This window comes from Papio anubis, chromosome 10 (genome assembly GCF_008728515.1).
Source record: "Papio anubis isolate 15944 chromosome 10, Panubis1.0, whole genome shotgun sequence".
NCBI classification, from domain to species: Eukaryota; Metazoa; Chordata; class Mammalia; order Primates; family Cercopithecidae; genus Papio; species Papio anubis.
In genome coordinates this window covers 113959144-113985020 of record NC_044985.1, presented here as the reverse complement: position 1 = coordinate 113985020, position 25877 = coordinate 113959144, and the positions used below count along the sequence as shown (strand labels likewise).

Here is a 25877-nt window from a genome sequence, read left to right as displayed (position 1 = left end):
GCATCCTTGTCTTGTACTGGTTTTCAAAGGGAATGCTTCCAGCTCTTACCCATTCAATATGATATGGCTATGGGTTTGTCATAAATAGCTCTTATTATTTTGAAATATGTTCCATCAATACCTAGTTTTTTGAGAGTTTTTAACATGAAGGGATGTTGAATTTTATCAAAGGTCTTTTCTGCATCTATCAAGATAATTATGTGGTTTCTATCTTTGATTCTCTTTGTGTGATGGATTACATTTATTGATTTGCATATGCTGAAGCAGTCTTGCATCCCAGAGATGAAACTGACTTGATCAAGGTGGATAAGTTTTTTGATGTGCTGCTGGATTCGGCTTGCCGGTATTTTATTGAGGACTTTTGTATTGATATTCATCAGGGATATTGCGCTGAAATTTTCTTTTTTTTGTCTCTTCCCAGTTTTGGTATCAGAATGATGCTGGCTTCATAAAATGAGTTAAGGAGGAGTCCCTCCTTTTCAATTGTTTGTAATAGTTTCAGAAGGAGTGGTACCAGCTCCTCTTTGTATTTCTGGTAGAATTTTTATTTTTATTTTTATTTTTGCTTGCATGCCTGAATGCATGTGTCTACTCCAGGGCACAAACTGTGTTAGTTACAGAATAAGAAACAAAAAAATTCATCTATGAATCTGTCGGTCCTGGGCTTTTTTTGGTTGGTAGGCTATTAAGTAATGCCTCAATTTCAGAGCTGTTATTGGTCTATTCAGGGATTCAACTTCTTCCTGGTCTAGTCGTGGTAGGGTGTATGAGTCCAGAAATTTATCCATTTCTTCTAGATTTTCTAGTTTATTTGTGTAGAGGTGTTTATAGTATTCTCTGATGGTAGTTTGTATTTCTGTGGGACCAGTGATTATATCCCCTTTATCATTCTTATTGTGTCTATTTGATTCTTCTCTCTCTTCTTCTTTATTAATCTGGCTAATGGTCTATTTTGTTAATTTTTTCAAAAAACTAGCTCCTGGATTCATTGATTTTTTTTTTTTTTTTTTTTTTTTTTTTGAGACGGAGTCTCGCTCTGTCACCCAGGCTGGAGTGCTGTGGCCGGGTCTCAGCTCACTGCAAGCTCCGCCTCCCAGGTTCCCACCATTCTCCTGCCTCAGCCTCCCGAGTAGCTGGGACTACAGGCGCCCGCCACCTCGCCCAGCTAGTTTTTTGTATTTTTTTAGTAGAGACGGGGTTTCACCGTGTTAGCCAGGATGGTCTCGATCTCCTGACCTCGTGATCCGCCCGTCTCGGCCTCCCAAAGTGCTGGGATTACAGGCTTGAGCCACCGCGCCCGGCCCATTGATTTTTTTGAGGGGAGTTTTTCATGTCTCTATCTCCTTCAATTCTTCTCTGATCTTAGCTATTTCTTGCTTTCTGCTGACTTTTGGATGAGTTTGCTCTTGCCTCTCTAGCTCTTTTTTTTTTATTTTTATTTTTTAATGGAGTTTCACTCTTGTTGTCCAGGCTGGAGTGCAATGGCGCAATCTCGGCTCACTGCAACCTCCACCTCCTGGGTTCAAGAGATTCTCCTGCCTCAGCCTCCTGAGTAGCTGGGATTACAGGCATGCGCCACCACACCCAGCTAATTTTGTATTTTTAGTAGAGATGGGGTTTCTCCATATTGGTCAGGTGGGTCTCGAACTCCCAACCTCAGGTGATCCACCTGCCTTGGCCTCCCAAAGTGCTGAGATTACAGGCATAAGCCACCACACCCAGCCTCTAGCTCTTTTAATTGTGATGTTAGGGTGTCAATTTGAGATCTTTCTAGCTTTCTGACATGGGCATTTAGTACTATAAGTTTCCCTCTTAACACTGCTTTAGCTGTGTCCCAGAAATTCTGGAATGTTGTCTCTACATTCATCACAGAATTAGAAAAAACTGTTTTAAATTCAATATGGAATCAAAGAAGATTCCATATAGCCAAGACAATCCTAAGGAAAAAGAACAAAGCTGGAGGCATCACAGTACCTGACTTCAAACTATATGACAAGGCTAAAGTAACCAAAACAGCATGGTACTGGTACCAAAGCAGACATTTAGACCAATGGAGCAGAACAGAGACCTCAGAAATAACACCACACATCTACAACCATCTGATCTTCGACAAACCTGACAAAAACAAGCAATGACAAAAGGATTCCCCATTTAATAAATAATGCCGGGAAAACAGGCTAGCCATATGCAGAAAATTGAAACTGGACCCCTTCCTCATACCTTATACAAAAATTAACTCAAGATGAATTAAAGATGTAAATGTAAAACCCAAAACCATAAAAATCCTAGAAGAAAACCAAGGCAATACCATTCAAGACATAGGTGTGGGCAAAGTCTTCATGACAAAAACACCAAAAGCAATTGTAAGAAAAGCCAAAATTGACAAATGGGATCTGATTAAACTAAAGAGCTTCTGCACAGCAAAAGAAACTAGCATTAGAGTGAATAGGCAACCTACAGAATGGGAGAAAAATTTTGCAATTCACCCATCTGACAAAGGTTTAATATCCAGAATTTACAAGGAACTTAAACCTATTTACAAGAAAAAAAAAAACCCCATCGAAAAGTAGGCAAAGGATATGAACAGACACTTCTCAAAAGAAGACATTTACATGGCCAACAAACATATGGAAAAAAAAACTCAACATCACTGATCATCAGAGAAATGCAAATCAAAACCACAATGAGATACCATCTCATGCCACTCAGAATGGCAATTATTAAGAGACCAGGAAACAATAGATGCTGTTGAGGCCATGGAGAAATAAGAATGCTTTTACACTGTTGGTGGGAATGTGAATTTGTTCAATCATTGTGGAAGACAGTATGGTAATTCCTCAAGGATCTGGAACCAGATATACCATTTGACCCAGCAGTCTCATTACTGGGTATATACCCAAAGGAATATAAATTATTCTTTTATAAAGACACATGAGCATGTGCGTTTATTGCAGCAGTATTTACAATAGCAAAGGCATGGAACCAACCGAAATGCCCATCAATGATAGACTGGATAAAGAAAATGTGGTACATGTACACCATAGAATACTATGCAGCCATGAAAAGTAATGAGATCATGTCCTTTGCAGGTACATGGGTGAAGCTGGAAGCCATCATCCTTAGCAAACTAACACAGGAACACAAAACCAAATACCACATGTTCACACTCATAAGTGGGAGTTGATCATTGAGACCAAATGGACACAGAGAGGGGAACAACACACACCAGGGCCTGTTAGGGGGTGGGGGGTGAGGGGAGGGAACTTAGAGGGGGTCAATAAGTGTAGCAAACCACCATGACACATGTATACTTATGTAACAAACCTGCACATTTTGCACATGTATCCCGTTTTTGGGGGTGGTTTTTGGAAGAAAAATATTGGAATTACATCAAGTATCTCCTCAGACCACAGTGAAATAAAACTAGAAATCAACTCCAAAAGGAACTTTCAAAACCATACAAATAAATGGAAATTAAATAACCTGCTCCTGAATGATTTGTGGGTTAACACTGAAATTAAGATGGAAATTTAAAAATTATTTGAAATGAATGGTAACAGTGACATAAATTAACAAAACCTCTAGGATACAGCAAAAGCACTGCTTTTAAGAGGAAAGTTTATAGCACTAAATGCCTACATCAAAAATTCTGAAAGATCACAAACTGACAACCTAATGTCACGTCTCAAGGAACTAGAGAAACCCAAAGCTAGCAGAAAAAAAGAAAGATGAAAGCAGAACCAAATAAAGTTGACACAAAAAATAAAAAAGATCAATGAAACAAAAAGCTGGTTCTTTGAAAAGATAAATAAAATGGATAGAACATTGGCTAGAATAACCAAAAAAAGAAGAGAGAAGTTTCATATAAACTCAAAGTAGAAATGAAACTGGAGACATTACAACTGACATCAGAGAAATACAAAAGATCATTCAAGACTACTGCGAGCACCTCTATGCACAAAACTAGAAAGATCTAAAGGAAATGAATAAATTCCTGGAAACATACATCCCTCCTAGATTAAATCAGGAATAAATAGAAACCATGAACAACCAATAAGAAGCAGTGAGATTGAATCAGTAATTTTTAAAATGCCAACAACAACAAAAAGCCCAGAGCCAGATGCACTCACAGCTGAATTCTACCAGACATTTAAAGAAGAATTGGTGCCAATACTACTGAAACGATTCCAAAAGGTTAAGAGGGAATCCCCTAACTCATTCTGTGAAGCCAGTGTCACCCTGATATCAAAACCAGGAAAGGACATGATAAAGAAACAACAGACCAGTATCCCTGATGAACGTAGTTGCAAAAATCCTCAACAAAATACTAGCTAACTGAATCCAGCAGCCCATCAAAAATATAATACACAATGATCAAGTGGATTTAATCCCAGGGATTTAGGGATGGTTTAATACATGCAAGTCAATAAATGTGGCACATCACAAAAACAGAATTTAGAACCATAGATCATTTCAATAGATGCAGAAAAAACATTTGATAAAATCCAGCATTCCTTTAGATAAAGATCCTCAACAAACTAGGCATAGAAGGGGCTTACCTCAAAATTATAAAAGTCATATATGGCAAACCCACAGTCAATGTGATACTAAATGGGAAAAAGCCTAAAGCATTCCCCCTGAGAACTGGAACAAGACAAGGATGCCCACTTTCATCACTTCTATTCAACATAGTACTAGAAGTCCTAGCCAGAACAATTAGGCAAGAGAAAGAAAGAAATGACATCCAAATTGGAAAAGAAGTCGAAGTATCGCTGTTCATTAATGATATGATCATATACCTAGAAAACTCTAAAGACTCCTTCAGAAGACTCCTAGATTTGATAAATGAATTTAGTAAAGTCTCAGGTTACTAAATCAAATATACAGAAATTAGCACTGCTATACACCAACAGCGACCAAGCTGAGAATCAAATCAAGAACTCAATCCCTTTCACAACAACTTCAACAAAATAAAACAAAATACCTAGGAATATACTTATCCAAAGAGATGAAAGATCTCTACAGGGAGAACTTAAAAACACTGCTGAAAGAAATCATAGATGACACAAACATATAGAAACATATCCCATGCTCATGGATTGGAAGAATCAATATGAAAATGATCATACTGCCCAAGGCAATCTACAGATTGAATGCAATTCTTATCAAAATACCAACATCATTTTTCACAGAATTAGAAAAAATAATCTTAAAATTCATGTGGAACCAAAAAAGAGCCTGCATAGCCAAAACAATCCTAAGCAAAAAAGAACAAATCAGGATGCATCACATTACCAGATTTAAAATTATACTACAAGGATATAGTTACCAAAACAGCATGATACTGTTATAAAAGTGATACATAGACCAATGAAATAGAATAGAGAACTCAGAAATAAAGCCAAATACAACCAACTGATCTTTGACAAAGCATACAAAAACATAAATTGGGGAAATGACACCCTATTTAATAAATGGTGCTGGGAAAACTGGCTAGCCACATGTAGAAGAATGAAACTGGATCCCTATTTCTCACCTGACACAAAAATCAACTCAAGATGGATCAAAAATTTAAACCTAAGACCTGAAACCAGAAAAATTCTGTAAGAAAACCTAGGAAAAACTTCTGGACATTGACCTAAGCAAAGAATGCATGACTGAGACCCCAAAAGCAAATGCAACAGAAACAAAAATAAATAAATGGGACTTAAATTAAACTGAAAAACTTCTTTGTAGGAAAGGAAATAATCATCAGAGTAAACAGACAACCCATAGAATGGGAGAAAATATTTGCAAATTATGCATCCAACAAAGAACTAATATCCAGAATCTACAAGAAACTCAAACATTACAGGAAAAAAAAAAATCCCATCAAAAAGTGGGCAAATGACATAAATAGACATATTTCAAAAGATGTACGAATGGCCAAAAAAATCCGAAAAAATGCTCAGCATCACTAATCATCAAGGAAATGCAGATTAAAACCGCAATGAGATACCACCTTACTCCTGCAAGAATGACCACTATTAAAAAGACAAAAAAAAAAAAAAAAGATGTTGACAAGGATGTGGTGAAAAGGGAATGTTTATACACTGCTGGTGGGAGTGCAAATTAGTACAACCTCTATGGAAAACAGTATGGAGATTTCTTAAAGAACTAAAAGTAGAACTACCATTCAATCTAGCAACCCCACTACTAGGTATCAACCCAAAGGAAAATAAATCATTATATCAAGAAGACACCTGCACACATGTTTATTGCTACATAATTCACAATTGTAAAGATACGGAACCAACCTGAGTGCCCATTGACCAACGAATGTGTAAAGAATATGTAGTATATATACACCATGGTGTACTACTACTCAGCCATAAAAAAGAATGAAATAATGTCTTTGGCAGCAACTTAAATGGAGCTGGAGGCCATTATTCTGAGTGAGGAAATGGAATGGAAAACCAAATACTGTATGTTCTCACTTATAAGTGGGAGCTAAGATATTAGTGCTCAAAAACATACAGAGTGATATAATGGATTATGGAGACTCAGAAAGGGGAGGGAAGAAGAGGGATAAAAAACTATGTATTGGGTACAATGTACACTACTCAGATGAAGAGTGCACTAAAGTCTCAGACTTCACCATTATATAATTCATCCATGTAACCAAAAACCACTTGTACCCCAAAAGCTATTGAAATAAAAACAAACTAAAAAAAACATACATTTAATATTTTCAAAAATTTAGTGCCTATTAAACATTCATTCAGCAATGGAGTATAAGGTGTGGGCCAGGTATCTGTCCTAGGTCCTGAGAACTCAGCAGTGAGACAGACAGACACAAATCCCTACACTAGTGGAACTTGCATTCTAACTGATATACCTATAATTACTAAACAAAATGAGGACTTGAAAAAGAGAAATAGAAGGAAGTATTGTGAGTCTGGGGGAGAAGAAAGATACACACAAGAGAAGAGGGAATTATGGAGAAATTACAAGATAACTCCTGAAAGGGTAGGGGCTGGGAACACGAGAAGGAAGCTCACTAAACTATTCACAAATCTGTTTGGTCCAATGGCAACATCACCTGGGCATGGCATCAAAGAGAAGCTCCAAGTGGTGGATAAGGTGACTGGAAGGATAGACGACTCAACCTGGAACTCGAAGGTCATGATGAGCATCCAAAAGGGAAGAACTGAAGGTGCCCAGAAGTCCAGATCAAAAGGTAAGACTAATGATGAAATCTGCTATTTGAATAGCTCAATGTATGAGGGTCTCCTGGAGCATGTACAGGGTCAGATAGATATGTAAAGTCGATAGTAGAAGGAGGGAGATGTACAGACAAGAGGGACATGAAGACAGAGCATGGATCTGTTGATGTGACAGTGGTTGTTGGAAGAACTGTTCTCGGGGTGCAGTTCACCTTGGCTTTGCCATGTGGATTTACATGACCACTCCCCAGTGTCTGCTGTTTTCATTTCTATTATTAGAGTCGCCACTACTCTCTTGAGTTTGGGAGACTCCTTTCTGGTTCTGGCCAACCCAGTCTTGGAAGTGGCACCAATCCTCAGAGTGGACACATTTGCAAGATTATTTTTTAATGTTTCATTTCTAGAAGTGAAGTTGCTTGGTCAAGTCTGCATTTTTAAATTAGGACATATTTGTTGTCAAATCGCCTAAATTATCTGTTTATACTCCCTTTAACATCATACAGACACCTTTTCCCTCCATTTTCTCCAACACTAGAAATAACAAGATGTGTCTATGATGACTGCCAAAGGTGAAGAGTGATATTCCACTGGTGTTTCCCTTTGAATTTCTTTGCACTAGGCAGGTGGTCGAACATGCTGTGGTAGGTTATATTACAGTTCTCCCGTGTTCCAGTGCCCCACCTCCTCAGAAGTCCACAGCCCTGCCCTGTGGACTCAGGAATGCCCATGTGATAACTTAGCCAAAGAAATGTGGACCCAAGTTAGAGAGCCACTTTCAGGCCAAGGCTTTAAAAGCCCCTTTGTCTCCTTTCTGTCTGCCCAAGACCAGGAATGTTCTAGACAGAGGCTGCTCTGTCTGCAGGAGCCATGAGTGTCAGTGATGTAGGGCTGAGCCTCATCTAATTTATGATGAACAAACAGCATGAGAGAGAAGTAAACCTTTGTCATTGTAAACCAGAGCTTGGCAATTTTTTTCCAAAAAGGACCAGAAGATGCACGTACTTGACTCTGCCTTTGTAGCGTGACAGCAGCCAGAGGCAAATACATAGAGAAATGGGTGTGGCTATATTCCAATAAAACTTTATTTACATAAACAGGCAGTAGGCCAATTTGGCTCTTAGACCATAGTTTGCTGACACCTGTAATAAAACACTGAGATCTGGAGGATTGTGAATTACCACAGCATTACCTAGCCTATCTTTACCAATTTACCTGTTTTTTAAATAAATTTGACATTGGAATTTTTTCTTTTGAGGGTCATCTGTTTGAATTTGCCCATTTTTCTATAGGAATGGCCATTTTTTGTTTAATCAGTTAGGGAGATTAACCCTTTGTTATAATTATTGCAGTTTTTCTGATTTTGTTTCTGTCTTTGAACTTAAGAAGCTTTTGGTTGTGGAGCCATCTGCTTAGTTAGCTAGACAAATCAGTTTACCTTTAGCAGTATGGTTTATGCCAGAGTTTCTCAATCTTGGCATTATTGACATTTTGGACTGAATAATTATTCGCTTTGGAGGCTGTCCTGTGTGTCATCGGATGTTTAGCAACATCTCTGGCCTCTACCCATTAGATGCCAGTAGCACCTGCTTCCCAGTCCTGACAAACAAAATGATTTCCAAACATTGCCAGATATCCCTGAGAGCAAAGTCACCCAGTGTTAACCACTGCTTTATGCCCATTACTTCCTCCTTAAAAAGCCCTTCCTATGTGATATTTATAAGGCCATACAGTAGCCCCCCTTTATAAGCAGTTTTTTGTTCCATGATTTCAGTTACCTGGAGTCAACTGCAGTTTGAAAATCTTAAATGGAAAGTTCCAGAAATAAACAATTTATAAGTTAAAAATTATGTGCTGTTCTGAGTAGCGTGACGGTCTTGCACCATCCTGCTGTATCCCACTTGGGGATGTGAATCCTCTCTTGATCCAGTGTGTCTTACTGTATACGCAGCGCACCCATCAATCACTTAGTAGCTGTCTTGGTTATGAAGAATCTTGATTGAAGAATCATAGTATCTGCAGGGGTGTCCACTACCCATGGTTTCAGGTATCCACTGGAGGGCTTGAAACATATGACCTGTGGATAAGGGGGGGACTCCTGTACATCCCTTTATTCTAGTATTTGTAGTAAATGTATTGATATATATTGATTCGTGGAAATTTGGCTTCTGTAGTATTTTTAGTTTTTCTGTCTTTTAACATGAGCTTGCTGTATTTCCTTAGTCAGTGCTGCAAGGAAGTCCTTTCGTAAGGACTCATATGTAACTTGTCTCTCCAAACTGGTAGAAAAACAGGAAAAAATACTTTAAGATTGTTAACATATGAGTCTTATAAATCTACGTTTGTAGCTATAAGTGATTGTTAATTCTGTTTTTAGAAAAGAAAAAGGAAAAAGATATCTGTTCAAGTTCAGAAAGGAAATTTCAGAAAAATATTCACTGAAGAAGTAAGCAAGCAAGCCACAGCGCCTCCCTCTTGGGTTCCCCAGAGCCCTGGCCTCTGCTGCAGGCTCCACCCGCTGTCTCCTTCTCTCTCCCTTCTTCCACCGTCCTTGTCCTTCTCCTCCGAAGTTGTTCTCCACCCTCATGGGTACCAGCTGAATTGGGTGCATCAGGAGTGCTGCCAGCCTAACAACCCACCCACTTGTGCACGGTGGCTATTTCCATACTTGGAAGGATTCTTTAACACAGAGCTGTACAAAGACCCAAAAATGATTAAGGATGATCACTAAACCTTTAAGTCAAGTTCTAAAATAAACTTCTATGTCTTCCATTCTAGGAATTAAAGGAAACCCTTATTCAAGCACAGCCTGACAGTGTTCTCGTTCCTTTTCCTGTGTTGGTTGGGACCCTGGGCTTGCTTCAGCCTCTCTGTCCCTCCGGCCTCTCTGCATCTCTGTCCTCTCCCTCCCATTCCTCTTCTTGCATTTATTTTTCTTCTGCTTTTATACCTCACTTCTTCAGCATCATTTCTTGTCACCCTCTCTTCCTTTTTTAGTCTCCAGCCACTTTGGCCCTTTTCATTCATTATCGAAGTATAGTAGGTGCTACGCAAGGTGAGAACCCCAGACTGGTGTCATTGACAAGCATGTTGGTTGCAGGTCTACGAGAATAAGGAGTTTGTAAACCAACTGTGATGCTAAGCACACTGTTTTCATAGCTAGACTCCTCAGTGGCAACAGCAGTGCAATGATTCTGATCAAGCCCCTGTCCCGTCGTAGGTTGGAGCATTGAGTAGCACTGGTAGATGTGCTTGCAGAAAATGCATGTATCCTAAGAGTACAGCTTGATGGATTCACACACACAGAAAAAGCACCCACATACCCAGCATGCAACTCAAGACACAGGATGTCACCAACACCCATAAACCACCCCTACCCATGTCTCTAGGGTCACATCAGCCTGATTCCTCACAGCATAGGTCATCAGATACTGAATGCTGCTACTTCGTTCCTGCTCAGTACCTCCTCACATGGGCCTCCCCACTCACCCCCCCCAACCCCAAAGCTAATCCCCTTATCCTCCTCCCTTTCCTTGCTATACACCCTCAGACCTCACCTTTTCTTTAAAAAAATTTAAGTTCTGGGATACATGTACAGGTTTGTTACATAGGTAAATGTGTGCCATGGTGGTTTGCTGCACCTATCAACCCATCCCATAGGTATTAAGCCCAACATGCATTAGCTATTTATCCTGGTGCTCTCCCTCCTGCTCCCCTGACAGGCCCCAGTGTGTGCTGTTCCCCTCCCTGTATCCGTGTGTTCTCATTGTTTAACTCCCACTTATAAGTGAGAACATGTAGTGTTTAGTTTTCTGTTCCTGCATTAGTTTGCTGAGGATAATGGCTGCAAGCTCTAATCATGCCCCTGCAAAGAACATGACTTTGTTCCTTTTTATGGCTGCATAATATTCCGCGGTGTATATGTACCACATATTCTTTACCCAGTCTATAATTGATGGATATTTAGGTTGAGCCCATGTCTTTGCTATTGTGAATAGTGCTGCAGTGAACATACACATGCATGCATCTTTATAATAGAATGATTTATATTCCTTTGGGTGTATACCCAGTAATGGGATTGCTTGCTGAGTCAAATGGTATTTCTGGTTCTAGGTCTTTGAGGAATTGCTACGAGGTCTTTCACAATGGTTGAACTAATTTACATTATCACCAACAGTATAAAAGTGTTCCTATTTTTTCACAGCTTTGCCAGCATCTGTTGTTTCTTAACTTTTTAATAATCGCCATTCTGACTGGCATGAGATGGTATCTCATTGTGGTTTTGATTTACAGTTCTCTAATGCTCAGTGATGTGGAGCTTTTTTTCATATGTTTATCAGCTGCATAAATGTCTTCTTATGAGAAGTGTCTGTTCATGTCCTTTGCCCACTTTTTAAAGGTGTTGTTTTTTTTTCTTGTAAATTTGTTTAAGTTCCTTGTAAATTCTGGATATTAGACCTTTGCCCTCAGACCTCACCTTAAATGTCACTTCCACAGGGAAGCATTCTCTCTCCCAGCAGGTGGGGGTGGGTCTCCCTGACATGCCCTTGTGGAGACCTGCATTTTGTCTTCACGGCACTTATCTTAACTGTGATGAATGATCTGTGCACAGACTGTTCACTGTGCAAAAGTCACGTGAGGTCAGTAAACGGATGGGTCTTGCCCGTTGCTGTATGTCCAGCTCCCCATGCCTCACACAGCTGGTACTTCTTCATCAAGTTATGAACACCAGTATCTGGGCCCATCTGATGCATGTGTGTGAGTTAGAAAAAGGTGCCCCTACCTCAATTCACTACCTCATCTGTCACAGCCAATTCTTAAAACCAAACCCTTTTCTGCCATCTTCTGGAAGACTGTTGTACTAAGCAGGTACACTGATTCTGTTTCTAATATGAATCAGAGCACCCCTTAAGGATGGAGTCCTTGCTCAGGGCACAACCCATCAACTTTATGCAGAGGTCCTGATGAACATATAAATGTGTACCTTACATCACAGTTGGCAAAGCACTCTGATCCACATTTTGCCATTTAATTCCCATAATAAGTAAGTGTTATCAGCCCGTTTTACAGATTCAATTAAAGGGTAAAAGACTTGAATGAGCTAAAATCAACCTGTGTGTTCCAATTTCCAGCCCTTTTTCCTTTACACGAAAAATGTACATGAACCCAGATTCCACCTCGTCTCAAACACTGATGGAGGCAGGAGCCCTGGCAAACGTTGACAGTTGTCCCTCAGCATCAGTTTCTTCTCCCTTCTGCCCTATCCGTAACTTCTCATTAAACACAGAGTATCTGTGCTGCTGTCGCTTGTATGATGTGGAGTCTCGTGGCATTTCTGATGATGTGGAAAGAGTGCTAGATACTGGGTCTGGCCTGTCTCAATTCCAGTGCCAGCTCCACCTCATGTAATGTGGTGACCACTGGCAATTCTCTCTCCACATCTGAGCCCAAGTCCCTCATCTGTAAAATGGGGACAGTCGTTGCCTTCTCATTCTTACACATTGTTGTGAGGATAGACAACACAGTGCATCTGCTGCTCTTACTATTTCCTTGACTATCACTTTTCTCCTTACCACCCCATCTCCACCCCCCCCACCCCATCTCCACCCCCCGCCATCCCCTTCCCACACCCCTCGTGTATACATCATAGAGCTCCCAAATCATTCCCCAGGACTGTGGTCTTTCCATGCATAATTTCCACCTTGTGCTTCTTCCCCACGTTCTGTAGGAATTCCCGGAGTTGATCTTCTGGATTATGAATTTGTTTTTTACCATGCCGCTATTCCTCGTCTGGATTCAGCTTTTCTTCTTAATTTTCTCCACCTTGCTTTTCCTTTCCCTGAGCTCTCTCTTCTCTAATTGCTTGCTTTTCACAGCAGGTTCCTCGTTGTTTGCTCACGCTTCCTAATGGGGACCTAAATCCACCGCTGCTGCAGCTCACTTTACAAAGGAACCAGCTGATGTTAGAGAGCCCCAAGCATCCCCCATAGGGTTCCTGGGGCTGCAGGGTTTCATCCTTCAAGGCCTGGTTGCTGAGATGAGCAGGTGAGACTGAGCCAAACTCAGCACTATTGGGAACAGGCCAGAAAGCTGCCCTGAGGCATAGGACAGCTGGCTTTGGAAGTCCTTGGGCCTAAAAGCCCCACTTCACTTGATGACTTGCCTCCACTGGGTGAGGAAGGGACTGATGCTTGTCCCCATGACTCTGCACATCCGCTTGCTACCCGTGGCCCCCAAAACCACCCCCTGCTCCCTCATCTGCTTGTGAATGTGTTTGGGACGTTTGTGTTCACTAAAGCTATATTCACCACAGGGAATTAGAGAAGACATTTCTCTGGAGACAGAGAACTGTAGAAGGTCCCCATAGCTGTGCTAATCTCCCTCAAGGTTTGCAACAGTGGTCCAGAGTCACCTGGAGCTCCGCCTTTCACCCACATTAGGAACCTGCGGCAGCAAGTTTCCCACTCAAATCTGATAACAGTAATTCACACTTAGGTAATCCTTCTAGTAAGTGGCAGAGCCAGGATTATAAGCCCCTCCCACCCCCACCCCTGCCCGCACCCTAGTCTGGCTCCCAAGGATACGCTCTCATCTGCTGTGCCATATTTACTGAGTAGAGTCTAGAGACAAATGGTGGAGCTGGCCCCTCCATGCAAGAGGGCTGCTGTTGAAACAAAGTTTTTCCCACCCTAAGTTCCCACACACCCCCTACCTTCCACCCCCATGCCTAGCCTTGCTGCCAGCCTCTGCTCCTGTGAGGCCAGGCATCCTGTAGGGTTCTGTCGGGGGGATTACATCCTCACTTCTCAGTGTCCCTCCTTTCTCAGTCTGACTCTACCTGCCTTGTATCTTTCCAGAGAAATGAATGGCTTCTTCACCACTGATGCTGTTCCTTCCTCTTTCCATCAATGCTCTTGTTTTGCCATTTGTTTTCCTTTAGCTCTTTCAATAACCGTTTGAGGCAAGGGAGAGAGTTGGACCAGATGTTCTCCTAGGCTCATTTTAGGCGTAATATCCTCTGTAACTCAACATAAAACATGGACAGCCCCTTCATTTCTCCCCAGAGAAACAGCCCCTGCTGTCTTTCTTTAATAAATTCACCCATAGTGAGGTTGGAGGGGAAGGCAGCAGGAATTGCTGAGATTTATTTTAAACCCTCTTGCAACTGCTTCTCCTGAATCTAAACTCCAGATTTCTACCCAGGGATTCTGAGTTGCCAGACCGCTCCGTGAGAAACTGGGAAATTAGTTCAGAGCTCTCCAGGGTTTTCTTTTATTCATCAAGGAAGAAGCAGGGAAGCAATAAAATGAAAAGAAACAGCAAATAATTAAGACTGACACCATCCCCTCAGTGCCAGCCACCTCACTCACCCAAGTCTTCATTTGAATCAGGAAATAAGATTATAAATGAAGATTTTTTTTCCTCTGGCAACATGAATGCAAAGAAATATTTTAGGTAGGCAACTTCCATCAGCACAGAGAGATCAGCAGGACGCTTATAGAATAGAAGACTATTCGGTGGCAGCCAATTCACTTGCAAATTAAGACACATTCACTGAAGAAGCCCTATATGTTCTACTAAAATGTTTTGTTGGCTGTAGTGTTGGTGGCGGTGGTGGTGGTTTGTTGCAGGCTGCTGTGTACACATAGCTTATTTGCCACTCGAGATGAAAGAGTTCCTGCAAACTAACCAGAGAATGTTCCCCAGTACCCTGTACATTATTGGAATTCATGGAGGGGAGAATTCAAAAGGAAGATGGAATGAAGACTGAATAACATGAAACTGTTCTCTTCTACTTTCAGGAAAACCCAAAAGTGACACTGTGGATTTTCACTGTTCTAAGCTCCCTGTGACCTGTGGTGAGGCGAAAGGGATTTTATATAAGAAGAAAATGAAACACGGTGAGTTCCTTGGTCTTCTGCTCTTTGGAATCCCTAGATGAAGAACTCACTAGAAGGGAGGAAAATACCTGGGTGTATAATTGATCAGGAAATGGACCCTAGGCTGCAGAAGAAGAGACACTTCTTAGGAAGGAATTTCCAAACTCTTCCACATCATGGTATTTTTGGCAACCAGATCACTCCACTCCCACCTGGAAGTCACCCATGGGCCCTGCTGTACTGACAGCCATGTCCTTGCTGCATGTAGGCACCACATGAATGCAAAATCTGTCCCACCCCCTCACCACTCAGTCAGGCTTTAGGGCTGGCTTCAGTCCAAGAGGGGAGGCCTTCAGACTCCCCTGCTACTGCTTCCACCTCACAGAGGAAATCTCTCTTGACCTGGAAAGGTAGAAGGCCACAATTAGGATGAAGAGGTTTAGGGTGAATTCACAGAGAATGGTGGTAGATCCAAGAATGGGCTTTCTTTTTCTTACAGGATCCTCAGTAAAGTGCATTCAGAATGAGGATGGAACTTGGTTAACACTAAAAGAATTTGAAATGGAAGGAAAAGGAAGAAACACAAAGAACTGGAATCGGAGTATACGTTGCGGAGGAACGACCCTAGCAGAGCTGCTGAAAGTATTATAATGACAAGCGACAGATAGGTGACGGGTTTAAATCCTTGAAGGAGAAGTGGGGTTTTAACAGCAGAAATGTGAAGAGCTCCCGTTAGGATTCAAGAGCATGATTTAAAAGGAGTTAAATGTTCATAGAAACAAAATTGTGGGTGACAAAGTTAGGAGCACAGATTGTTCCTGATGGTGGAGAACTTTAAATGCCAGTAAAGGAGTGCAGGAACTTTAAATGCAGGCAGAGGGCTTTGAGGTCAAGAGAGATGTAAGACGCTCAAAAGAAACTAGCTGAACAGATGCCCGCGATCGCTCCTCTGCATCCTCTACCTGACACCTATTCAAGGCCAGCTCATCTGGCCCCCTGCAGCATTTCCAGACTGCCCAGTCCATGCTCCATCTCTCTGCTGCGCGTCCACAGCAGGCTATTCCTGTCCTGAGAACTAGTCTCTGTGATCCCAGGACCCAACACAAGGCCCCTCTCAGTAACACTCAAGAAATTATCACTAGGATGAAATCATAAAGATTTTATCTAGAGAGGAAAAATGGAAGAAGGAAGGAATGGATGGGAAAGAGTAAGAAAGAAGAACTTGGGTCATGGGTTTGAGTGACAGGGGAAAACGTGATTTTATCACTAAGTGAGGTCCAGAAGAAAAACTGACTGGGGGAGGGAGCTGATTTTTCTTTTTGACGCCTTGGGTTTGAGATCCAGTGTGATGTCTGGGTACAGATACTCATAGGAAGTGGGAAGGCCAGTATCTGCAGAAGAAAAACCTCCAGAATAACCTCATTCATTGACTCCTTCTGTCTTTCAGAATGGACTTTTGCTCTGTCCTCCAAGAATAAATCTCCAGAGAGAGTTAAATAGCAAGTGAATTTCTACTACCCTCTCAGTCACCATGTTGCAGACTTTCCCTGTCTGGAGGCTCACCTTAGAGCTTCGGAGTTTCCCAGCTCTGAGTCACCTCCACATTTGGGCATGGCATCTTCAAAACAATTTTCGTAGTTAATTTGGGATGGGGAAGCAAATGACTCTAAAATAAAAATTAAATGAAAAAGCTCATCATGTCCATGTGTTTTAGAAAAAAGATCTGGATATTTGGATGGCTATAAACCAAAGGTGTCAGAAATAAAATACTCTAAGCCTAGATAACATAGCAAGATCCCATCTCTAACACATTTTTTTTAAATCAGCCAGGAATGGTGGTGTGCACCTGTAGTCCCAGCTACTCAGGAGGCTGAGGTGGGAGGATTGCTTGAGCCCAGGAGTTCAAGGCCAGCCTGAGTGATATAGTGAGACTCTGTATTGCTATACAGAGCGATGTAATCCCAGCACTTGGGGAGACCAAGGTGGGTGGATCCCTTGAGCCCAGGAGTTTGAGACCAGCCTGGGAAACAGGGCAAAACCCCTTCTTTACAAAACATACAAAAATTAGCCAGGCATGGTGGCATGCACCTGTAGTCCCAGCTACTCAGGAGGCCGAGGTGGGAGGATCACTTGAGCTCTGGAGGCAGAGGTTGCAGTGAGGCGAGGTCATGCCACTGCACTCCAGCTGGGGCAACAGAGCAAGACACTGTCTCCAAAAAAAAAAAAAAAATTGCTCCAGCATGAAAAGCAAAAAAAGGCCTTGAAATAGACAGGACCAGTATATGAAAGGACAAGAGGATCATCCATGATTGCACACCAAGTATTGCTGAGTGCTCCGTGCTCCTTATTGGTAGCACCGGGATGGAATGATGCGTTTGAACTGAGCTTTGTCTCTACAGGGCCTCCCTATAGCTGGAAATGGCAGTCATCTATTGGCTGCACTAACTCCCCTCCTCAACCTCTTCTGCTTGCTTAGACGTGTTCTCCAGACATCAGTTCCACTCACGAGCTTCCCATTAGTTGTGAACTTCCAGCAGAGACAATGGTGCCTCCCCCATGTTGCCCTGGAGGCTGACCTGACCAGGCTGGATTCATTCAAAGTTTAAGGCACTGGTCTCCCAATGCCATTTATTATATAAATCATCTTTCCCATGCTGATCTTAAATACCCTGAGAATCAGGGGTGCTCAGTGTAACATCATAGTAGCAAAAAATTAGGGCCAAACACAAGTTCTATCAGTATTGCAGAATAAAGTGATACAGTTACAGAATGGTTTTTTAAAAACTCTTCTTATAGAATATTAGACCTTTGATATAGCTATTTGTTTAAATACATGGATTCATAAGTATGGAGTTATCATTCAATCAATGGAAAGCCACCAGAGGGTTCTGCAGTCAGGAGAGCTTCAGGACACTTAATGCTAGTTGTGACGTGTGGGGAAGGAGCCCATTTGTTGCTTATGTGACTGTGTAGGTAGGTCTACGAGTGAAAAAATAGCCGAAAGACTCAACTGCACTTATTTTGAGATGAGATCACAGGGGCATTTGCTTTCTGTATTATACATTTATATACAGTTGGAATTACTATAATGACCATTTGTTACTTTTGCAACCAGAAAAAAAAGGATCTTCAAAATCCAGACCATTAATTAATATCCCAACATGATAATACCCTGTAACTCTCCTAATGCCACATGTCAGCACATAATAGCCAGGGGCATGTTTGACCCAGCCTCTCAGTCCCACCTTCCAGGGCCAGGTCGGGAGAATAAGATGAACGTTTATCTGACTGAGAATGGGCCAGTGAGGGCCTTGCCCACAGCCCCATCATCCAGTGTCACTGCTGCACGTCCATCCGTCTCCACTGCAGTCTCACTTATGTATGTGTACAACAAAGAGACCGATGCTGGTACTCCCAAAATGTGTTTTGTGGTTGCCCTGCAGGGTGCTGCCTCCATGACCCACACATGATGGGCAGCTGGCGCAAAGAGCCACAGGCTTGGCGTGTGACAGCCTCCATCTCCAGAAGGGCCTGGATGCAGCCAGCAGTTGCCACTCTATCAGCATATAGCGTGGGGCTGAGGAAAACAGCTTTTGGGGTTTTATGATTTTTTGTACCAAAAGTCCATGGCCATCATGGGTGGTCCAGAGATGCCAGGAGGCGTGAGAGGAGGTTGCCAAAGCCTCCACAGTGAATGAGACTCAGGAGGGCACTAATGCCTGCTGTATTGCAGTCAGATTCTAGAATCTTTTGTTAGAAGGAACCCCATTGAAAGTGGGTCTGTTTGCAAGTAACAGCATAAATGGGCTTAACCTAAAATCTATAAATGAGGGATGTGTTTCCCACGGAACTCGAGAGGACTAAAGGATGCTGGGAGGCTTATTAGAACACCGTGGGTACTTAGAGGGTCAATAATTATTTTTTGACAGTGTCAGGGATGGAGCATCCCTCGACTGACCAGATAATGGCTAGAAATTGGTGGTGGATTCCTGTACTATGCCTGGGGCAGTGGCCCATACTTTCTTGTTTTAGTTGAATCCCACATCCATGCGGAAACACAAACCCCATCCTTTTCTGTGAGCTCCTTGTGAGTAATGTCCTGAGTGTGTCACGTGAATGTGCTGAGAGAAGGGTGTCTTCAGGGTGATGTTACACCTGTGCTCCTAGAGAAGGTCAGATGCAGTTCAAATCCTGCTTGCAGATTGTGTACGGTGACAGAACTGTCGAGGTACCCCGTGGTAGCCAGATAATGGTCTGTTGTGTCCCTTCAGGGCTGAAAGCAACCTGCAGCTGAGATGCTGTTGAAATACGCACTGAACAGAACACATTAGTCAAATCTATGCCTGCAGAGTATTTACCACTTGCTAAGTGGATGGAGTCAGTAATTTCAATAACATTGGGCCTTCACAGATGGGGTCACAGCATTCAGGTTGTAGTAATTCACCGTGAGGCATCATTCATTCTTTCCAAGCTTAAGAACAGACCAAATTGGGCTGTGAAATGGAGAAACCGTGGGGATAATCATCCCTTCTCTAAATAGATCTTCCATAATGAGTTTCCGTCCTTGAATGCCGTGTTTTAATTCATATTGATCAGTATTAAATATTTTAACAGAGAAGGTCCATGGAGTTCCATGTTGTAAAGCCCATTGTAAGTGCCAAAGATAACTTAATTTTGATTATTTTAATTTGTTATTTACTGGGTCACAGCATCCGTGCCCACTATGGAACATTTTAGGGCCATGTTATGTTACAACCCTAGGCAGTTAGGCAAGGCACCAGGAAAAACAGTTCCCACACTCCTGCACCTAAATGCCAGTTATCATCATTTCTTACTTTGGTCAGTTAGATCTATTAACAGAGGCTTGGTGGGGCTCAGCAAATGCAGCCCAGAGTGGCCCAGCTCAAAGCACAAGCTTGCCAGCAGGCGGCAGCACAGCTCAAAACACGGCAGAACCCGTTAGCAAGCCACAGCCAGAGAAGAAAAGCCCTAGTGGTGGTGGTCACCACCCAGACTCCCTGCTTGTTGTGCCATTTGTCTTGCAGTTTCCCCCAGGGAGGTGGCATCAGCTCCCCCCACCAGAAATTGGGTTTGGATATCCACTGTGGCACACACAAAATGATGTGTTCTAGAACCCCACAGGGTCAGCATTCCTGGGTCATCAGTGGTAGTGGCAGCTGGTCCTAGCGGTGCCGTGGTCCTAGCGGTGCCCACATTATCTACCCTTGCAGTGGAAAAACTTGGATGAATGCGAGGTGTGCCGTAAAGGGGCATAACTTCTGTGCTGCGGTACTTGTCCACGAGTCTTCCAGGAAGACACTCACATCCCCCCTGTGGAAGCCAAGAGGTGAGTGGGATGCAGCCCCGCCTCGGGCACACAGCACTCACCTCTGGATGGAAAGGGCAGCACCTGTGAGCATTGCGGACAAGGGTGTGATGCAGAGCAGTCTGGTGCCAGAGACTCTGGGCCTCTCTGGGTCTCTGAGGCTGCCAGCGAGCCTCTTGGCCCCACACTGCTTCTGCCCCTGGAGGTGCCCTTTCCTAGGATGTTATTCCTTGGACAGCAGGGACTCCTGTCCAAGGGGAGTTGGGGACGGGAAAAGCCAGCTTATGTTCTGTGCCTGCTCAGAAAAGACAGGAAGCACGGCTTGTCACACATTTCCCCATGGTCTCATCAGGCTGATGGAGGCCTGAGGTCCCTGCAGGTGAAAGCCCAGATTCTGACACTCAAGCCTGGCAGCCTGGGTTCCTTTGTGCTCCCAGCAGCTCAGACAGGGAAAAGAGCCCACGCTGACAGTGACACCACCTTCCTCAGGCTGCCCACCTGCCGCCACCACTGATGCAAGGGAAGGGTCAATGCTGGAGACCCCACGTGGGGATCTTGGACACTCTGGGAGGTATCCCACCCTCATGGCTGAGCCCATCCTTCCTGAGGGAAGACAGTGGCAGCCACAGGAACGGTGGCCATTTCCAGGGGCCTTGCCCTCTGTTCACCTTATGTCCAACCTCTCAGGACACTGTGGAGTTGCACCTTCTGCAGGATGAAGAGGTCTTCAGGAAGCCAACAGTGTCATCATGTATCTAAGATCCTGGAGAGGCAGATGCAGCCTCAGGACCAGCTGGTAAGTTAGATGTCAACCCCAAGCCTACGCTTTTCCCTTCTCACATGAGAAGCACAAACAGGCACAGGGTCAGGGCAATGCACCAAAGGGAGGCTTCAATGCCTCCCGTTAGAAGATGACGATTTAATGCCCAAACACAGAGTCTGAACAAAATCCCACACACCCCGTGAGCCTTGGTAAGCACGGTTGTAATGCTGACTGGGCTTGGCTGCCCCGTCCGTGTGCATGTCTAGACATTCACCTGGCTTCACTGTTTCCAAGCTGCATTTCACTTTCAAGCCCTCTTCACATTTTACAGGAATGTGAGTTCCTCCTCTTGAAGGCCTACTGTCATCCACAAAGCTCCTTTTTTACGGGCATTCCATTTAATGTAAGTCACATTTTACAGTTCTCTTGCATAAAATGCACTTTGAGAAATGTGGGGGCTGAGTCCGGCAGGTGCTGCAGTTTGCTCAGGAAGCTGGAGAACGGGAGAGAAGGACAGCACGGCAGCAGTGGAGCAGGGTAGCGGGGATTTCGCTGCACACTCTGGAGAGGGACTACCTGGCTCAAACTCCACCCTAGCACTCACGGGCTATGGGATACCGGGCAAGTTGCTGCCCCTCCTGTGTATCTCAGTTTCATCTTCTCTTTAGGAGGAATGTCTTTCCTACTAGAGATTAAGAGTCACAGAGGCCAGCTGGGGGCAACCGCTCATGCCTGTAATCCCAGCACTTTGGGAGGCTGAGGCCAGCAGATCACTTGAGGTCAGGAGTTCAAGACCAGCCTGGCCAACATGGCAAAACCCCATCTCTACTAAAAATACAAAAATTAGCCAGGCGTGGTGGCGGGCACCTGTAATCCCAGCTACTCGGGAGGCTGAGGAAGGAGAATCACTTGAACCCGGGAGGCAGATGTTGCAGTGAGCCAAGATGGCACCACTGCACTCCAGCCTGGGTGACAAAGCAAGACTCCATCTCAAAAAAAAAGAAGAGTCACAGATGCCAAACTGTGTGGGTTCCCATCCCAGCTCTATCACTTTCTAGCAGAGACATCTTGGGTAGGCTCCTTGACCTCTCCATCCCTCGGTTTCCTCATCTGTGAAATGGGCATCATTATTTATGGTACCCATAAATGTGGAGATTACATATTCATATGCTTGGCCTTCAATTTAGTTTATCTAGTGCCTAGAACAATAGCTGGCCTAAAGAAGTCAGATGGTGTTATCATTATGACCCTGGAAATGAAGACTTGGATTGTATTTAAACTGGATCCTTTCCAGTGATGACAGCTGTGCTGACGTCTCCTCTCTGGTGGCTTTGTCCTGATTCGCGATTACGGTGAGCCCTTTCAGGAAGCAATGCGGTTGGACCTGGTTAAGGAGAGGCTGAATACGGAAGTGTACACAGTGGCATAGTTTGTGCGGGACATGCGCCTGATCTTCCGCAACCATAAAACATTTCACAAGGTAAAGGGCATTTCCTGCTTCCTTTTTGCATCTTTTCTACTTTCCCCTAATTTCTGGGACAGCAGAATTTTGCAAGGATTACCCTCAGTTTCATCCTGGGGAGAGCTCAAACGAGACAAGGATTACAGAAAAAAACCACCTCAGCATTCCTGGAGGCAAGGAGTGAGTGGCAAAAAGAACAGCAAGCAGGACAGGGGAGGGATCTCCGGAACAGGAGCTGAAAAAACAAAGGCTCTGTTCCCAGATCGGCAGCTCGCTCCCAACGCGAGCAGTAAATGGCATCCAGTTTCTTTGTTCAAACTGGAAGGAAGGGCAGTTTATGCCTACATTGTTCTTCCTGCCTCAGAAATATGAAAACAAATAAGTAAACAAAATAAAATCAGTTAAACTTCCTGGATACTCATGCTTGCATTTTTTTACACATGCTTTTCTCACTGGACTCAAACATCTGGAATTGCCTTCAGATACAGTGTTGGTTTCATCCTCCTTTACTAGGGAGGGACCAGCTAGTTGAGCTATCCTGCAATCCCAACATTTGTAACTTTGGTTTGTCCTGATTTTTATCCTCACTTGTGCAGATATTTCTTGGGAGGTACCTAAGGAAGATTTTCATCTCCACCCAGCTTCCTTTGCTTCTTCCATGCCAGGAGTTGGCATGTTCACAAACCACAAACTGTAAACGGGCACCCACTCATGGAGCTGCAGGGAGAAAGCGTTGACCAGAGAGCCACTCAGTGTCTGGCGTATCCTTAGCCCCGGAGAACAGAGGGTCATCCTTCATCAGTGAGTGGGCTTTCAAGAAAAGCATTTAAAAACATTTTTTAAGCTATTTTGCACCATGCTCAGATTTGCCATGATCAAAACTAAACCTTCAGTGCAAATCACCTGTCAGGTGGAAGTTAACAACCAGGTGGAGTCTCATGCTTTTCAACATTTTAGTAGCAGCATCTCCCCACCCATTCTGCCTCACTGCTGGGCCTCCTAAAAAAATATGAGTGAGACTGGGAGCAGTGACTCACATCTGCAATCCCAGCTTTTGGGGAGTCCGAGGTGAGGGAATCACCTGAAGCCAGGAGTTTGAGACCAGCCTGAGCAACATAGCAAGACCTCCTCACCCCGATCTCTGAGAAAAAAAAAAAGTTTTAAAAATCTGGGCATACAGCTACTCGGGAGGCTGAGGCAGGAGAATGGCATAAACCCGGAAGGCAGAGCTTGCAGCGAGCTGAGATCCGGCCACTGCACTCCAGCCTGGGCAACAGAGCGAGACTCCGTCTCAAAAAAAAAAATTAAAATCTGGGCATAGTGGCATGTGCCTGTAGTTTCAGCTACTCAGGAGGCTGAGATGGGAGGATCGCTTGCGCCCAGGAATTGAAGGCTGCAGTGAGCTATGATGGTGCCACCGCACCACAGCCTGGGTGACAGGGAAAGACCCTGACTCAAAAACAAAAAACAAAAAAATGTATGAGTGATCTGATGGCTGTAATCTTTCGTCCTTCAACGTGTTTGTTTGCTTTTTTCTCTTTCAGGCTTCTGACTTTGGCAAGGCAGGACTTGACTTAGAGGCAGAATTTGAAAAAGATCTCAAAGACGTGCTTGGTTTTCACGAAGCCAGTGAAGGTGGTTTCTGGACTCTTCCTTTACCCTGTTCTGAAAAGACTGAAGCATCGCAACCTCAGGATTCAGCTGATGGGACCCTGGCTTGGACTGTTAATTGCCCGTGAGTCTGGGATGTAATTGGCTGCCCTCAGGACCCAAACCCAGACCCTTCATAGGATTATCACACCCTCCACCACCTTTATTCTTTCATTTTACCTTTAAAAGGCTATATTCACACTAAAAAAACAAAATTAGTACTTCCTTCATACCATCAGATACACCATCATAGTTCTCATAGTTCACATTCTCTCCACTGTCTCAGAAGTCTTTTTAGAGTTGATTTGTTCAAATCAGGATCTAAACAAGTTGCACACATTGCATTTGGCTCACCTGTCCCTATGTCTCTTTTAAGCTATAAATTGTCATGTATTTATTGAAGAACTCAGGGTTTTGGTCCTATTACATTTTTTGCAATCTGGAATTTTCTGGTTGCATTTTCTTAGTGGTATAGTCCTCTCTTCCTCTCATTTTTTGTAAGCTAGAAGTTAGATCTAGAAGCTTGCTTTAACTCAAGTTTTGAGAGGTTTGTTTTGATTTGGGGTTTTTTGGGCACACGCAGGCTTCGCAGGGGGAATTTAGTATTATTTTTTATGTTAAGCTTGGCAGCAGGTGCAGGTGTTGTCAGCCTGATCATCTGTCACCTGACGGTTTTAGCAATACCGAAATCCGTGATATCATCAGGGGTTGCAAAATGATGAGATTCAGATTTTATTTTTTTACATCATTGTTGGTCAGATTTCTTCTGCAAATAGCTTCTCTTTAACAATATTCAGTTACCTTGATATACAGGTTGTACAAAAAATAGGATAAATGCTTGCTTTTTATTTAGCAATGTTCAAAATAACGAATTGATTTCCTAATATCCTCTAAAGGTAACCAGGGATTTTTTTATTGAATTATCTTGAACCCACATATTTAAATATATGTAGTATGCTACAAACCTTTGCAGTTGCCCACTTTTTTTGTGTGTTTTTGGAGACAAGGTCTCACTCTGTCACCTAGGCTGGAATGCAGTGGCGCCATCTTGGCTCACTGCAACCTCCTCTTCCTGGGTGCAAGTGATTCTCCTGCCTCAGCCTCCGAGTAGCTGGGATTACAGGCGTGTGCAAGTTCCCCACTTTTAGTGAGAATATCCTCAGTTTGCCTCCTGAGTTGTTTTGAAATGACCCCAGCACTCTTCGATGGTGTATTAGCTATCATTGCTGTGTAACAAATGACCTCAAAGCTTAGCTGCTTGAAAAGAAAAAAAAACATTTTATTGCTCACTATTCTGTGGGTCAGGAATTCAGGCATCATCCATGAGGATGCTTACCGTTGCTCCACATGGCCTGGCAGACCCCATTCATACTTGCACACTGTCACTTCTGCCACAATCTATTGGTGAAAGCAAGTCACAGGGCCAGATTCAGAAGGAGGGAGAATAGACCCTACCTCTTGATGCAGTGAGTGACAAAGGCACATTTCAAAGGAGAATGTTGCTTGGGAAGAAACATTGCTGCTCCCATCTTTAGAAGCAATCTACTGTAGTTCACCCTCTAGCCAAGTAGTTCCCATCTTTCCTATATGCAAA

At 43.3% G+C, this 25877-nt stretch overlaps 1 protein-coding gene across 1 annotated transcript in view; it reads left to right on the top strand.

The window, feature by feature from the left end:
* Nucleotides 1-25287, top strand: part of SP110 (SP110 nuclear body protein) — a 54442-nt gene extending 29155 nt beyond the window's left edge. The window contains 9 exon segments of the mRNA XM_021924076.2: nt 7071-7219; nt 9580-9648; nt 15005-15103; nt 15582-15724; nt 20314-20429; nt 21096-21204; nt 21503-21574; nt 22511-22651; nt 24178-25287. Of these exon segments, the coding sequence (XP_021779768.2) occupies nt 7071-7219; nt 9580-9648; nt 15005-15103; nt 15582-15724; nt 20314-20429; nt 21096-21204; nt 21503-21574; nt 22511-22651; nt 24178-24372 (1093 nt within the window). The 3' untranslated portion in view covers nt 24373-25287.
* The last annotated feature ends 590 nt before the right edge of the window (nt 25288-25877 follow it).